This window comes from Oryctolagus cuniculus, chromosome 3 (assembly GCF_051225735.1).
Source record: "Oryctolagus cuniculus isolate XC-2025 breed Fujian yellow rabbit chromosome 3, ASM5122573v1, whole genome shotgun sequence".
Classification (NCBI taxonomy): domain Eukaryota; kingdom Metazoa; phylum Chordata; class Mammalia; order Lagomorpha; family Leporidae; genus Oryctolagus; species Oryctolagus cuniculus.
In genome coordinates, this window is record NC_142869.1 from 38,890,613 (window position 1) to 38,906,513 (window position 15,901).

The 15,901-nt window shown below is 44.7% G+C and overlaps 1 protein-coding gene and 1 pseudogene across 7 annotated transcripts in view; both read right to left on the bottom strand.

Moving 5' to 3' along the window:
* CFLAR (CASP8 and FADD like apoptosis regulator) overlaps positions 1-15,901 on the bottom strand; it is an 83,210-nt gene that overhangs the window by 49,319 nt on the left and 17,990 nt on the right. For 2 of the 7 annotated variants that reach the window (XM_089330103.1, XM_089330098.1), the window contains one exon: positions 836-986. The exons of 1 other annotated variant lie outside the window; for it this stretch is intronic. In XM_089330103.1, the coding sequence (XP_089186229.1) occupies positions 836-986 (151 nt within the window). Of the gene's footprint in view, positions 1-163; positions 258-835; positions 5,372-15,901 lie in introns of those variants that run through there. 4 more of the 7 variants (XM_017343027.4, XM_008258954.5, XM_089330099.1 and 1 more) reach the window with 4 other exon arrangements.
* LOC100346707 (E3 ubiquitin-protein ligase FANCL pseudogene) lies at positions 8,325-15,161 on the bottom strand (annotated as a pseudogene).

The window sequence follows — 15,901 nt, forward strand, 5'->3', positions numbered from 1 at the left end:
TTGTGTGTCTGACTCTCTGTCTCGCCAGTAAATAAAAAGTCTGGGTACAGGTGGACAAGAACCTCTTGAAATCATCTTAGGTTTCTCCGTACTTTTGAAAGGGGGGGGGGGGCGGGGAGGGTGGCTGGCAGAAGCAGGTTTTAAGGCTTGAAAAAATTCTTACCAAACATCCCCAACTTTCCCGAGGCAAGCTCTCGCTGCAGCTTGCCCCAGTATACCGGAAACCGCTCCGGGAAACACCCCGCCGACTTGGCAGACTAATTGGGAAAGAGCCGGGCCAAAGGAAAGGCAAGCGCAGGTTCTTAAACTCAGAAGAGATCCTCGCTCTCTCCACTTTGGCGAGCGCGCTGCGTCGGCCCCCGGAGCCGAGCAACCCTCAGGCCCATCGAGGGCTTGGTGGGCTGCAGGGGTGCTCGCGGCTCGCCTCGCTCCGGGCCGGGCTCCCGGGAATCCGCGCGTAGGGCAAGGGGTGGGGGGCTGAGGGCGGGGGCCGGGGGCGCTCCGCCCAACCGAGTGCCCAAGGGGCAAACCAAAGATAAGCAATTCCCCAGGACTGCGTCACCTGCCTGGAGGCCCACCCCCGCCCAGCTCCCTCCGGCAGATCCCGTGCCGGGGCCCTTCGCCTGCCCCTGAGACCTGTCGGCTGGCCCAACCCGGACGCCCGAAAAGGCCCGGCAAGATGGTGGCAAAGAAATCGAAAACGCGCAGGCGGTCGCGAGGCTGGCGATCACGACCCGCAGCGCTTCCCTGCCCACTCGCGCGCCGCGGTCTGGGCTCGCCCTCCCGAAGTCTCACACCCGGCTGCAGCGGAGCTAGGCCCGGGGACCCCACTCACCGGCCCCGGAGTCCCTGCCGGGCGGCTGCTCTTCTGAGAAGCTGAGGCCGCTGCTTCCTGTTGACAGCGCGGTGACTGGCTGGGTCCTCGGTGCAGCCCGGGCTGGGTGGTGCTGGTCCTCGATTCGAGGTCAGGGCATTTTGCGGACGTGCTAGGACAAGAAGTAGCCACCGGAGCGGGCTAACGCTATAATCTGCTCCCAAAAACCGGTTTCTGGCAATTTTTGGAAATTTCCTAACTTTTCTCGAAACAGTTTTAAGCGTGAGGGAATGAGAGTTAGCTTGCGTGGAGAGCTCAGCTGATTCATCCCCAGGGAAACGGATGAAAACTGTTTAGAACGAAGGCAAACAACTATTCGAAGCGCCTGGATACGGCCCCAGAGGTTAAACAGCCAGTGAAGAAATACCTCTTCCGAAAAATCTACAAAAATTCTTTGGTAAGAGAGCCAGAGGCGGTGATCTCTTCCCCGTCTCTGCTCAGAAACTCCAGAACACAGAGCTTTCCGGCCCTGGCCCGGGGGCTCCCAGTCAGAAGCAAGATGTCAGGGCTCTCACCCGCCCCGAGCAGTTAACAAATGGGGAGCCCCTCTTCCCATCCGGCCCCAACTCATGGAACAGAGGCTGTGCCTTGGGTAGGAGCGCCGAGAAGGATGGGGCCCGACTACCCTCGCTGCGGCTCCTCAGGCGGCAGTTGTGTGAAGACAGAAGGCGGCAGGGCAGCCAGCCCTTTCCCTTCGTCCACCTAGACTCGAGGAGCAGAGATGTGACTCACAGAGAAGCTGGGTCCCCAGGCCCAGGGTCTTGGCTCAGGGATTGAGTGGTGTGTGTGTGTGTGTGTGTGTGTGTATGTGGGGGACGTTAAGGAATCCTTGAATGAAACAGCTCGGAGTCTGTTCCCAAAAGGTCGTGATCATAGGCAGTTCCAAACACGTTCAGAATAAAATTGGCCCTCCATATCCTTGAATTCTACATCTGTGGATTCAAATAGCCATGGGTTGAAAATATTAAAATTAAAAAAAAAATCATGTCTGTGCCGAATACATAAACTTTTTTCCTTGTCATTATTCCCTGAATAATACATTTGCACAGCATGCACATTGATTAGCTATTACAAGTGATCTAGAAATGCTTTTAAAATGATGGGGGCATGTCCATAGGCTGTATGCCAACACAGCGTCGTTTCACAGAGGAACTTGAGCATGTGCAGATTGTGATACTCATAGGGAGTCAGGGAACCCGTCCCCTGTGGCTATCACCGGGGGGACTGTAAAGGCTGAACTGTAGGCTGGCTGGTTTGCAGGAAAGAGCCAGAGATGAAGATGGCTGGGAGCAGGGCCTGCATTATGGCACTGCAGGTTAGCCCACTTCTGATCCAGCTGTCTGCTGTGTGCCTGGGAAGGCAGCAGAGGATGACACTGGTCCCTGGGGCCCTGCCACACAGCTATTTGGGGAGTGAACCAACAGATGAAAGAACTCTCTCTCTCTCTCTTTCCCATTCATCTTTCCCTCTGTCTCTGTTGCTTTGCCTTTCAAATAAATAAATAAAAAATAAATAAATAAATAATTTAAAAAATACAGCTGGGTGGGGAGCCCTTCTTGGATAAGAACAAATAAAATATGAAACAACTAATACCTGTTCCTTCAAAGGAGTACACATTTGATTGGATTTGTTTATATAGTTACTTATATCCAGGGTACTGTTAAAAACAAAGGAACAAAGCCAGCAGTTAGCGGAGTTTAACAGTTGGAGGTGGTCAGGGAACCAGAGGAAGAGAGCTCTGTCAGAAGCCACTGCCATCCAAGGTGACAACTTTAAAAAACTAAAACTGTGTGTGGTGCTGGTGGTATGCAGTGAATTTGCCTCAGGTAATGCAGTCACTAAACAAGCAAAAACAGATGCTTCTCAATTTATGATAGGGTTTTTATCTTACAAACCCACCAAAAGTTGAAACTATCATTAGTCAAGATGGATTTAATACATCTAACCTACCAACCATCACAGCTTAGCAACCCAGTGCAGTATACCCTTGTGATCCGTGGTCTAGTGGGAGATATGGCTTACTACTGTTGAAAATATCATGATAGAGAATTGTACTCCATATTGCCACCCTAGGAACAGATCAAAATTCGAAATCTGAAGTACAGCTGCTTCTCAAATGCATACCACTTTTGTATATCTAAAGCCAGAAAAGTGTTAAGTCAAATCATCAGAAGACCAGGACAGTCTGTAACAGTAACTGGGGAGAGACCAGTCCTGAGGGCTGTTACAGTGCATTATGTTCAGTGCCCTGCTTTCACAAACGATTATGAGGCGCGCAGAGACAAGAGAATACGACCCACACACTGGAGCAGGGGCGAGGGGAAATCCAGCACAGAAACCACCTGTGAGAATGACCGGATGTTGGATTTATCATTTTGAAAGAATTCAAAGTAGCCATTATAAACATGTTTACAGAACTAAAGAAAAGTATAACCAAAGTAAAGGAAGTTACAATGATAATATCTATTTGATGTTACATCAAATAAAGAATATCAATAAAGCAGCAGAGATTATAAAAATAAACCAAATAGAAATTCTGGACAGCATAATTCTGGAAATACTGTAAAGTATAGTAACTGAAATAACTTCATTAGGGGCCCCACAGTAGAAGAAATCTGCACTGGTAGAAAAAAGAATAAACTAACTTTTAGATAAATCTATTGAGACTACACAAAGCCAAGGGAAACAGAAAGAAAGAATAGAAAAATGAAAAGTGTGTCAGAGAAATGTGGGACCAATAAAATAAGGATACTGGAAGGAGAGGAAGGTGACAAAGGGGGGAAAATCTATTCAAAGGATTAATGGCAGTAAGCTTCAAAAATATATTGAGAAACAGGAAGCTACACACCCAGGAAGCTCGGCGAAGTCCCAGTAGGTAAACACATCGAGATCCACAACAGACACATCACAGTGAAAAAGTTCAAAGTCAGACAAGGCAGGTGGGGAGAGGGGCAAGAGAACAATTCCTTAATTACCAGTAAACATCAGTAAGGTCAACAATGACTTCTCAGTAAAAGTATTAAGGACCAGCAGCACTGGAAATTGCAGTCAAACCTCCCAGAGGAAAAAGCTGCAACCAAAAATCCTTTACTCAGCAGAGCAGTCTTATGAACATGAAGGTGGAATAAAAACATTTCCAAGGGAGCAAAAAGTAGAGAAGTTACGCTAGCAAACCTGTCTTACAGGGACACGTAAGGAAGTTCTTCAGATGAAAGCAGATGATCCCAGGCAGTAGTTCAAATCCACAAACAAAACAAAGCAAAAAGCACCAGAGAGATAATTTTATAACTAGTTGTAAAAGATAATTTAAGTGAATATTTTCTCTTATTAACTTATTGTATAAAAAATGGAATGTTGGGCCCGTAACATATAGGAATGTAATACATGTGAAACCTCCAATAATAGCACAAAGGCAGTGAGTGGAAATAAAGTTGTATTTGACTAAGACAATGGGAACAAATGGTAAGGAAATAATTATAACAATGTCCTGTTAGGTGTGTAACATTAACTAATGTTAAATATGTTGTGTAAAATACCACAAAAGAAAAGAAGAGAGAATACAGGTATACAGGAATAACTGCAACTAGCTAGTATAAACTTGAACCTACTTCTGATTATATGTATACGGTAAATCTGGGGCAAACACTAAATAATGACAAAAATAACAATTCCAAAACACAGAAGGGCAGATTAGAGGGACAGAAAAGACCTGAAACATAGAAAACAGAAAGTAAAATAGCATAAATAAATCCAACTAAGTCAATGATAACATTAAATGAAAAGGTATTAAATAATCCAAAGACAGAGGTTGCTATATAGCATTAAACAAACAAACAAACAAACAAACAAAAACTATGTTCCTATTGTATGCCTTTATAGGAGGCATTCTTTACATTAAAAAATAGAAATTGGATGAAAGTTAAAGAATGGAGAAATACGTATCATGCAAACAGCAACCAAAAGAAAGCTGGAGTGGCCCCTTGTTGTCCCACGCTGTTGCTATGGATTCGTTCTGAGATGAGGAGTGTGGTGGGGGCAAGAGGCGCAAGTCACCATACGACCCTGAGAGTTGGGTGAAAGTGGGCCAGAGGTGAGCAGCCCGAAGGCTCATTTATTTCAGTTGGTACAACAGCTTATATAGCCAAGGCAGCCAATCCGGTCAAGGGGCGGTCTATGCCCTAACCAATCACAGCCTGTTGCCCGGCAGGCTCCATTGCCAGGTGGGTTTCAAAGCCATTCCTGAGTAACTGACACTCACTTGCCAGCGGCCATCTTGGCATGGCCTTATTCCACCTCACTAAGCCTTGGGCTTGTGGCCTCTGGCTGCCTGCTCTCTGCTTTTCTGCCCACGCTACATTACCTGTGGCTGCTCCTAACTGCACACTTGCTCCACCTGGTTCCCTACCTGCTCTCTGCCTGATATCAACCCAACTTAATTTCTAGACTTCTTTCTACTCTAGACTTCTTTTCCCCTAAAAAAAAAAAAAAAAAAAAAAAAAAACCCTCACTTTCCTGTGTATTTCTCTCACTGAATACAGGCTGAAAACTGTACCATGTTGCCTGTTTCATTTATAAGCAGCTGATATTTAGAATTCTGATCTAAATATACAGCAAGAACCCTTGAAATTTTGAGTAAAGGTGCCCGACTTTAGTATTTTAAGTGAAAGATGGAGTAGAACAACCAGTACTGTGGCGTAGCGAGTAAAGCCGCCATCTGCAGCATAGGCATCCCACATGGGCACTGGTTCCTCCATTGGCTGCTCCGCTTCTGACCCAACTCCCTGCTAAACTACTTGGGGAAGCAGCGGGGGGGGGGGGGGGGGGGCCTCTGCATCCACATGGGAGACCTGGATGAGGCTCTTGGCTCCTGGTTTTGGCCTGGCCCAGCCCTGATCATTGCAGCCATCTGGGGAGTGAACCAGCAAATGGAAGATGTCTCTCTCTTTCTCCCTCTCTCTGTAATTCTGACTCTCAAATTAAAATAAATCTTAAAACACACACACACACAGAGATGGAGTAGAGGCATTGGGATCATATTAGCATGTGGAAGACACTGTCCAGTTCCTGGGGGAACACATTTGAAGGGGCACAAATGGACGTGAAGACTTCAGAGAGAGTACCAGGGTTCTCCCAGGCAGATGCTGATACAGCCTTGGACTAGAACAGCAGGAGAGGAGTTACAGAGGTGACTACAGCAGTTCCCCATTACTGGTGTGTGTGTGTGCATGTGTCTCTGTCTGTGTGTGTGTTCTCAGACTGCAAGTGGAGGCCTGAATACACAGAGTACCCAATCTTACATATACTGTGTTTTTTCCTATATGCACATACCTTTGATAAAGTATTTTATAAATGAGGCACAGTAAGATATTAACAACAATTATGAATAGGAAAATAAAATTCAGAAAATATACCATGATGAAAGTTATTTAGAATCTAGGAATTCATAGGACCCGTGTTGTGGTATAATGGTTAAAGCATCCCATACAGGCATCAGTCCTGGCTACAACACTTCCAATCTAGCTCCCTGCAGATGCTTCTGAGAAAGCAGGCAAAGATGGCCCAAATCCTTGGGCCTCTGCACCCATGTGGGGACCCGGATGAAGTTTGTGGTTCCTGGACAAGGCCTGACCCATCCCCCTGGCCATTTCAGCCATCTGGGAAATGAACCAGCAGGTGGAAGACATCTCTCTCTCTCTCTTTCTCTCCTCCTCCCCTCCTCCCGCAACTCTGCCCTTCAAATAAATAAAATAAATTTTTCAAAAAGAAAAAAAAAGAAAGCTGGAGTGGCTATGCTGATATCAGACAAAATAAGATTTTAAGCAAAATATCACAGGAGCAATTTCTTCTTCTTATTTTATCCTGTCAGGTGGCACAAAACTGATAATGTTCACTTTGATTTTTCACTTTATTATTGCCATGTCTGACAAGTTTCTCCATTTGAAATTATTCTTTTTCCCTGTATAATTTTTTTTATTTGACAGGTAGAGTTAGACAGTGAGAGAGAGAGAGAGAAAGAGAGAGAGAGAGAGAAAGATCTTCCTTCCATTGGTTCACCCCTCAAATGGCTGTTACGGCCAGCGCAGCCGGGAGCCAGGAACCAGGTGCTTCCTCCTGGTCTCCCATGTGGGTGCAGGGCCCAAACACTTGGGCCGTACTCCACTGCACTCATGGGCCACAGCAGAGAGCTGGACTGGAAGAGGAGCAACCGGGACAAAATCCAGCACCCCAACTGGGACTAGAACCCAGGGTGCCAGCGCCACAGGTGGAGGATTAGCCTAGTGAGCCGTGGCACCAGCCCTTATTTAGCATTCTTACAGAGTGCACAAAATACAGAGTTTGATAACTCAAATTTAACAAACTATGTATTTTTTTCTATAGAAAAGCAGAAGGAGAAGACAAAAATATCATGCATCTCAAGAACTTTTGAACGCAATAGTTTCCAAAAAATTTAGCTATTTGGAGCTGCCAAATTCATTTTTATGAACTTCATCAAGATTTTATTAATCTACATATATTCATCAAGCCAACATCTCCATCTTGGTATACATTTATCTCTATGGTCAGTATGAAGATAACAGATGTAGAAAGTTCTGGGGGCCGGCACTGTGGCATAACAGATAAAGCCACCACCTGCAATGCTGGCATCCCATATGGGTGCTGGTTTAAGTCCCAGCTGCGCCTCTTCTGATCCTCTTCCAATTTCATATGTTTCTGGCTCTCTGCAATGGCCTGGGGGAAGCAGTAGAAGATGGCCCAAGTGCTTGGACCTCTGCACCCACGTCAAAGACGTGGAAGAAGCTCCTGGCTCCTGGCTTCGGATCAGCCCAGCTCCAGCCATTGCAGCCATTTGGGGAGTGAACCAGTAAACAGAGGACCTCTTTCTCTCTCTCTCTGTCTCTGCCTCTCTGTAACTCTCTGCCTTTTCAAATAAATATTAAAAAAAGAAAAAGCTCTGTTGAACTCAGCCTATAATTTCCCAGTTTACTCTTGGTGAAGAGACAAAGGCAGACGCATATTATTAAGGCTTCATCAGACTTTTCCTTTTGATTTTCTGTGTCAGACTGTGTTACTATAATAAAAGACCTGAGGCAGATTACTTACGAAGTCAAAAAGGCTTAAATGTCTCACAGTTTTAGAGGCTAAATGTGCAAACGGCACAGCGCAGGCCCTACAAGATCACAGGGCATGTGGGGGAGTACAGGATCACATCTCAAAATCTCAGCGGACTGAGGGAAGCTTGGGCTCAGGCTCTTCAATCAATCCTCAAATGAGAACTAATGGAGGCTCCCTGAGAAATAGCATTAAACTTTTCAAGGGCATGTAGCCAATTGATCTAAGGATCTCTCACTAGGCACCACCTTACTGGTTGCACGCCACCTCCTAATACTACCACCCTTGGGACCAAATTCCAACACACAAACCCTGGGGGAACAAACAATGTACAAACCATAGCAATGTTAGTAGGTCTTGCTTTATATTTTCTCTAAAGATATTAAATAAAATCCTTTCAGTAATTTTTAAAAAATCACCAGTTCATCACAGAAATGTTATATTCTTATTTCTGGGTTTCCTCAAGGTATGTTCAAGCTCTTTGGCTTACTATAATATGAACAGTCACTAAATATTATGTCAAGACTGTCTAGGGGTGAGCAGTCCTTTCAATCACTCACACAAGTATTTGATGGAAAGGTGGTCCACACTGGGAGCTGTTGCACATATGTTCAGGAGTGGCACCATCAAGTTGATAGACATAACACATTCCACAAGCATAGTAAAATCAGATGTTTTCCAGGGCAGCACAAGCTTGAAAATCAATTTCTGAGATGTCTTCCAAAGTTTGTCATGGAAAATTTTCTGGATTCCTTAAATGTATGTTTCTGCTTGGCTTTGTTCGCAGAATTTTCCCCACACGGTCAGCTCCAAGAAAGCAGCACCCAGGAAGCATAAGAGGATGTCTGGGGTCTACCTCTGTATTCATGGGAGCATTATTGTCTAATGCCATTCTGCATGCTGGAGCACTCTGAATAGGTTTTTCTGGCTCAGGTACACAGATTTTCTCATCAATTTTACCCACAACACCCAAGAAAGCCTTCAGTGATTCTAAGGCTGCCAAAATCTGACTATGAGTGCTTATTAAGGAGCTCTCTGGTGTCTAGGGAAAAGAAAATGAAACAGGAGAATCCACAAAACAATCCGATGGTTCTGCAGAGCACTTGGCTTTCCACTTGACAGTGATAAGGTGCTTCTTACCAGAAGCCCCTTCTGCTTTTAAATTGACAGTACTGAAGCCAGCGTCTTCATGTACAAGTTTCTGCCAACTGAGAGATTGCCTCTCTCTTTAATAAGGTTGCAGTAGAATGGAGGCAGGAAAGGTGGTAGTGCATAGAGCTCTTGCCTGTTCTTGAAGCAATTTCCAAAACCATCTTCAACTCCATCATAAAGCTCATTAGATGAGTGAAGTGCTGCGAACTCTGTTGGACTATTTGGGGTTGTCCATTAAGTATTGTAGTCAGCTGCCAACTCTCTAGTTGCATTCTTCAATTGTAAATCTTCCAGTGACAATGTTCTGAGAAGGAGAACTCTCTGCCCCTGAGCCCAAATGAATCTCACACACAGTTTCTGCCTGGTGCTGGGGCAGAAGCAGTGGGCACTGGCACAACAGGCTCTGCGACCTGCAGAACTCACCACACAGGAAGCTACAGGGAAGCGCTAAGCAGGAAGAGCTCTACGTGAGCACAGTCTGGCATGCACCTGCAACCATTTATATCACCACCGACTAGTGATTCCCTACTTGATTTGATGAGTGAAAATTTATGTCAATCATTATGTATTTTGATGCTCAGCTTGTCCCATATTTGGCTAACAGAGCCCCTCCCAGTTGGCTTCTGTGTCCTTCTGATGTGTCTTTCTGATTCTTTGAGTACTTTTTTCCTTTCCAGCAAACACACATATTCCATGTACAAATTACCCTTTCTCTGTCCCAGTGCTAGAATGAACCATTTCTTTAAGGAGTTATGGTTTCTTTTAGTGAGGCATTTTCTATTTAGAATCCAAGATCTAGGTGCTATATATGCTTATTGTTATTGGGGGTAACTGCTCCAAAGCTCTCTCAAATGCATGAATTTACATTTGTATTTATTTTTCTTTTGGGAGGCAAAACATTTTTTTACTTGAAAGGCAAAGAGAGAGGGAGAGACAGACTGAGAGAGATCTTCCATCTGCTAGTCCACTTCCCAAATGCCCACAACAATCAAGATTGGGCCAGATAGAAACCAAGGGCCAGGAATTCCATCCAGGTCTCCTTTGTGGGTGGCAGGGACCCAAGTATTTGAATCATCCTCTGCTACTTCTCCAGGCTCATTACCAGGAAGCTGGATCTGGGCCGTATAGCTGGAATTCAAATGGGTACTAAATGTGTAATGCAGGCCTCACGAGCAGTGGCATAACCCTTTGCATCACAGTGCTTGCTTCTATATTTCTTTCTTTCTTTTAAATATTTGTTTACTTATTTGAAGGGCAGAGTTACAGAGAGGCAGGCAGAGAGAGAGAGAGAGAGAGAGGTCTTCCATCTGCCGGTTCACACCCCAGATGGCCACAATGGCTAGAGATGGGCCAAACCAAAGCCAGGAGCCAGGAGTCTCCCCCGGATCTCTCACATGGGTGCAGGGGTCCAAGAACCTGGGCCATGTTCTACTATTTTCCCAGGCCACAGCAGAGAGCAGGATCGGAAGAGGAGCAGCTGAGACTTGAACCGGTGCCCACATGGGATGCCTGCACTGCAGGCAGCGGCTCCACTCACCACACCACAGTGCTGGCCCCTATATTTATTTCTACACAGACACACTCCTCAACCTGCTCTAGCTTTGGTATTCCACATCAGACAGCCACTCTGATGCTTATTTTTACCTGCCCCACATAAAGGCTTTAGAGTGGGGTTATTAGGAAGGGAAGATGGGAGGGAAGAAAGGGAAAGGAACCTTTAAAAATCATGAATGGGGGTAGGCGGCACGGTGGCATAGTAGGCTAAACCTCTGCCTACAGCACGAGCATCCCATATGGGCGCTGGTTGTGTCCCAGCTGTTTCTCTTCCAATCCAACTCTCTGCTATGGCCTCAGAAAGCAGTAGAAGATGGCCTAAGTGCTTGGGCTTCTGCACCCACATGGGAGACCCAGAAGAAGCTTCTGGCTCCTGGCTTCAGATCAGCCCAGTTCCAGCCATTGCATCCACTTGGGGAGTGAACCAATGGATGGAAGACCTTTCTCCCTGTCTCTCCCTCTCTCTCTCTCTGTAACTTTACCTCTCAAATAAATAAATAAAATATTAAACAAAATCATGAATGGGGGTAGCATTTTGGCACCGCGGGTTAAGCCACCACCTGTGATGCTGGTGTCCCATGTGAGCGACAATTCAAGTCCCTGCTGCTCCACTTCTGATTCCGTTTCCTGCTAATGCACCTGGGAAGGCAGCAGATGATGGCCCAAGTGTCTGGGTCCTTGCAACCCATATGGGAGACCCAAATGGAGTTCCCAGCTCCTGGCTTTGGCTTGCCCCAGACCTGACTGTTGCGGCCTCTTGATGAATGAATCAGTGGATGGAAAATGTCTCTCCCTCTATCTCTCCCTCTCTCTGTAACTCTTCCTTTCAAATCAGTAAATCAATACTTTAAAAAAAGGATTTCAAATAAATAAATCAATACTTTTAAAAAAGCGTAAGAGGGGTCAGTGTTGTGGCACAGCGGGTAAAGCCACTGCCTGCAGTGCCAGCATCCCATATGCATGCTGGTTCAAGTGTCGGCTGCTCCACTTCCAATCCAGCTCTCTGCTGTGGCCTGGGAAAGCAGTGGAAGATGGCTCAAGTGCTTGGGCCCCTGCACCAGCGTGGGAGACCCAAAAGAAGCTCCTGGCTCCTGGCTTTGGACAGGCCCAGCTCTGGCCATTGCGGCCATCTAGGGAGTGAACCAGCAGATGGAAGACCTGTCTTTCTCTCTACCTCTCAACTTTCTGTGTAACTCTGACTTTCAAATAAATAAATAAATCTTTAAAAAAAGGAATGAAGATACAACATCTCCAATCTCTAAAAAAAATAAAAATGATAAGAAATAAGAAAAATCATGAATGAAGGCAGAGATTTGGCCAAGCAGTAAAGATGTCCAAATTCAATTATCAGAATCCCTAGACTTGAGTCCTGGCTCTGCTCCTGATTCCAGCTTCCTGGTAATGTGCACCCTAGGAGGCAGCAAGTGATGGCTCAAGTATTTGGGTTCCTGCTACCCTCGTGGGAGAGCAGGATGTAATCCCTGGCTCCTGGCTTTGCTTGGCACAGCCCTAGCTGTTATGGGTATTTGGGGAGTGAACCAGTAGGCAGATGATCTCTCTCTCCCTTTCTCTTTCTCTCTCTCTCTGTTTCTCTCTATGTTTCTCAAATGAATTTTTAAAAAATTGTGTTTCTATCGTTATTAGATGAACCTCTAGTCCTTACACTATTATAACCATGCAAACAATAGTCACAGTCAAGTTATGTAGTAACCTCTGATTACCTTTCCTATCATGCACAATTTTGAGTTTCCCCTCAAGTTAATAATCTTCTTGGTTGTTGGCTTTCAAGTTAAATCGAATCTTTAATTGTCAGTTATCCAAATCTTATCTCAGTTTATTGGCATGTAGGTTGATTATTAATTCCAGTTTCTTGGAGTAGTCACTTCCAGAGCCTTACGGTGTGCTCCCACCTGGAAGCACAGAAGTTTCCTTCTACAGGGAGTGCTCAGCTGTCTTCCCGAGGTCCTCCCCCATCATCAGCCTGACAATTCCATTTGTCTCCCTTTGTGCAGATCTTCTATGTCCTAGACCCCATGACTTTATCTTGGTGTAGTACCTCTTTATGGTCCAGCAACACCCCACATTAGCTTCCTGAGAATGAGTGATAACTTGGAGTCTACAAATGACTTTGTTACCTTCACTCTGGGCATAGACATTCTAGATTAGAAATGAGTTTTATTCAGAATGTGAGTAGCATTTCCTCCCTTGTCTTCTAGCAATTGGACTTGCTATTGAGTTGTCCAAAGTCACTTTGTTTCCTTTTTTTTTTTTTTCATGAGTGAGCTTTTTCCTCACTCTCTTCTCTGGAAGTATGTATCATCTCCTCCTTGTCCCCAGTACTGTGAAGCTGTGCATGTGTCCCTTGCATTCACAACATTCATTCACTGGGCTGGGCCCACAGGGCCACTAATCTGGAAACACACCTCCTTCTGTTCTAAAAGACTATAGTTGGTGATGTGTCCTTTCCTGTTTTGCCCATGTTTTAAATGTTGTGATTTCTGAACTTGGTTTGTATTTTTTCTCACACATTTTCTGTGACTTTGTCTTTTTGTCTTATTTTCAGGTCATTTTCTCTATCTTCCAACCCTTCTATCCAAACTTTTTTTTAATGTAAGAGTGAAGAATTCTACTGAAATTGAATTTTTTAGGATCATGAAGTAAAGAAGAATCCATAAAAGTGCATAAAACATGAATGCAGAATGTAATGAAGGGTTACAAATCAATCATTCATGTGATCAGCACTCGAAACACAAAATGGAAGTGTCTCAATGGGCTTCTGTGTGTCCCTCCCTGGTCGTAACCCACTTCCTCCCCCTAGAGGTAATCACTACCTAACTTTGTAGTTAATAAGTTTCATAACCTTCCTTATAAATGTTAACACTTACGTAGGCATCTCTAAACAGTAGCTTGGTTAGACTTGACTGGTTTTGAACTTTATATTGAACTGTCATCTTCTGTGTCTTCCTTTCCCTGCTCAATATTCCAGTCATGTGTTGATATCGTTCATTGATTTTCACTGCTGTGTACTACACAATTCTTAGAAGAGAACAGAGAGTCTTCAACCTTAGGGTGGGGCAAGATTTCTTGGAAAACCCACAAAAAAAGCACTAGCCATAAAATAAAACATTTATAAATTGATTTTTACCAACATTTAAAATCTGCTCTCTGAAAGAACACTGGTAACAAAATGAAAAGACAATTCATAGCTAGGAGAAAATGCCCACATCACAATGGACACAGAACTAGAATATGTAAGGACAGTTTACAACTGAGTAACACAGTTGTTATGACTCATGTTTAAAGTGGACTAAAATTTGAACAGATACATCACAAAATAGGATATGCAAACGGCCAATGAGCATGTGAAATGTTCTCAATATCATTAGTTATCCGGGAAATGCAAATTGAAAGGCTATCAGATTGACTAAAATCCAGAGTGAAGTCAAGTGTCAGTGAGAGTGTGGAACAATTGCAGCCCTAATACAAGGCTGCCAGGAATGTAAAGTGGGACAGTACCCTGGGGAACAGTTTGGATTTTTTGTAAAAAGTTATGAGAGTGCTTTGAAAAGTTCATGTAAAATGGAATTAAAAATAAGTTTCTTTTGATGTAAACAAACTTTGAAATTCATGCATCTCTCTCCTTTTTTTTTTTTTTTAAAGATGTATTTATTTATTTGAAAGGCAGAGTTACAGAGAGGCAGAGTGAGAAAGTGAGAGAGAGAGAGAGAGAGAGAGAGAGGTCTTCCATCCACTGGTTCACTTACCAAATGGCCACAACGGCCAGAGCGGGGCCTATCTGAAGCCAGGAGCCTGAAGCTTCTTCTGGGTCCCCCACGTGGGTGCAGGGGCCCAAGGACATAGGCCATTCTCTACTGCCTTCCCAGGCCATAGCAGATAGCTGGATCAGAAGTGGAGAAGCCGGGATTTGAACTGGCACCCATATTATATGCCAGCATTGCAGGCGGTGGTTTTACCCACTATGCCACAGCACCAGCCCTGCATGAATCAACTTTTAATAACACACATATCACATGAACTTTTATTGAGAGACAGAGAGAGAGGGAGAGACAGGAAGAAAGACAGATCAACAGACAGACAGAGCTCCCATCCGCTGATTCACTCCCCAAAGGCAGGTGACCGCCAAGGCCAAGACAGGCTGGAGTCAGGAGTAGGGAACTCAATCCAGGTTCCTGAGTGATAGGAACCCATTTACTTGAACCCATCATGGCTGCTTCTCAGGGTTTGCATTAGAAAGAAGCTGGAATTGAAAGCCAAAGCCAAGATTCAAACCCAGGTACTCTGATAGAGACGTGGGTGTTCTAATCAGTATCTTAACCACTAAGTTAAACACCTGCCCACTATGAACTTTTTGAATACCCTTTCCATGTGATCCTGCAAAAGCATTCCTAAGTACTTACTCATACTGCATGAGAACTTACATCCATACAAAGACATCTACACAAATGTTCATGGCAACCTGACTCACAGCAACCAATATCTGGAAATATCCATGAATACAGCTCACCAGCCAAAGAGAGCAAACAACTGATTCATGCAACATTAAAAATATCTTTGAAATGTATGCCAAAGAATTTAGGGGCCATCTATAAAATGTCTCAAAAAATGAGACAGATCAAAGCAGCGTTTTGGCATGGCAAGTAAAGCCATCACCTGCGACGCTGACTTCCCACATGAGCACCAGCTCACGTCCCAGCTTTTCTGCTTCCAACCCAGCTCCCTGTTAAGGCACCTGGGAAGGCAGAGGGAGATAGCCCAAATGCTCGCACCCTGCCACCCACATGGGAGACCTGGATGGAGATTTAGGATCCTGGTTTTGGCCTGCTTTTAAAGTAAATAAATCTTTTTAAAATCAAGATGTATTGATAAATGGCTAAATGGATCTGTTCAAGCAAGTTAGTAAAATCTACTGTAGAATCCATTGTCAAGTATATGAATATTCACTGTAATATTCTTTTTTTTTTTTTTTTTTTGACAGGCAGAGTTAGACAGTGAGAGAGAAAGACAGAGAGAAAGGTCTTCCTTTTTCTGTTGGTTCACTCCCCAAATGGCCGCTACTGCCGGCGTGCTGTGCCATTCCGAAGCCAGGAGCCAGGCACTTCCTCCTGGCCTCCCATGTGGGTGCAAGGCCCAAGCACTTGGGCCACAGCAGAGAGCTGGATTGGAAGAGGAGCAACTGGGACAGAATCCGGT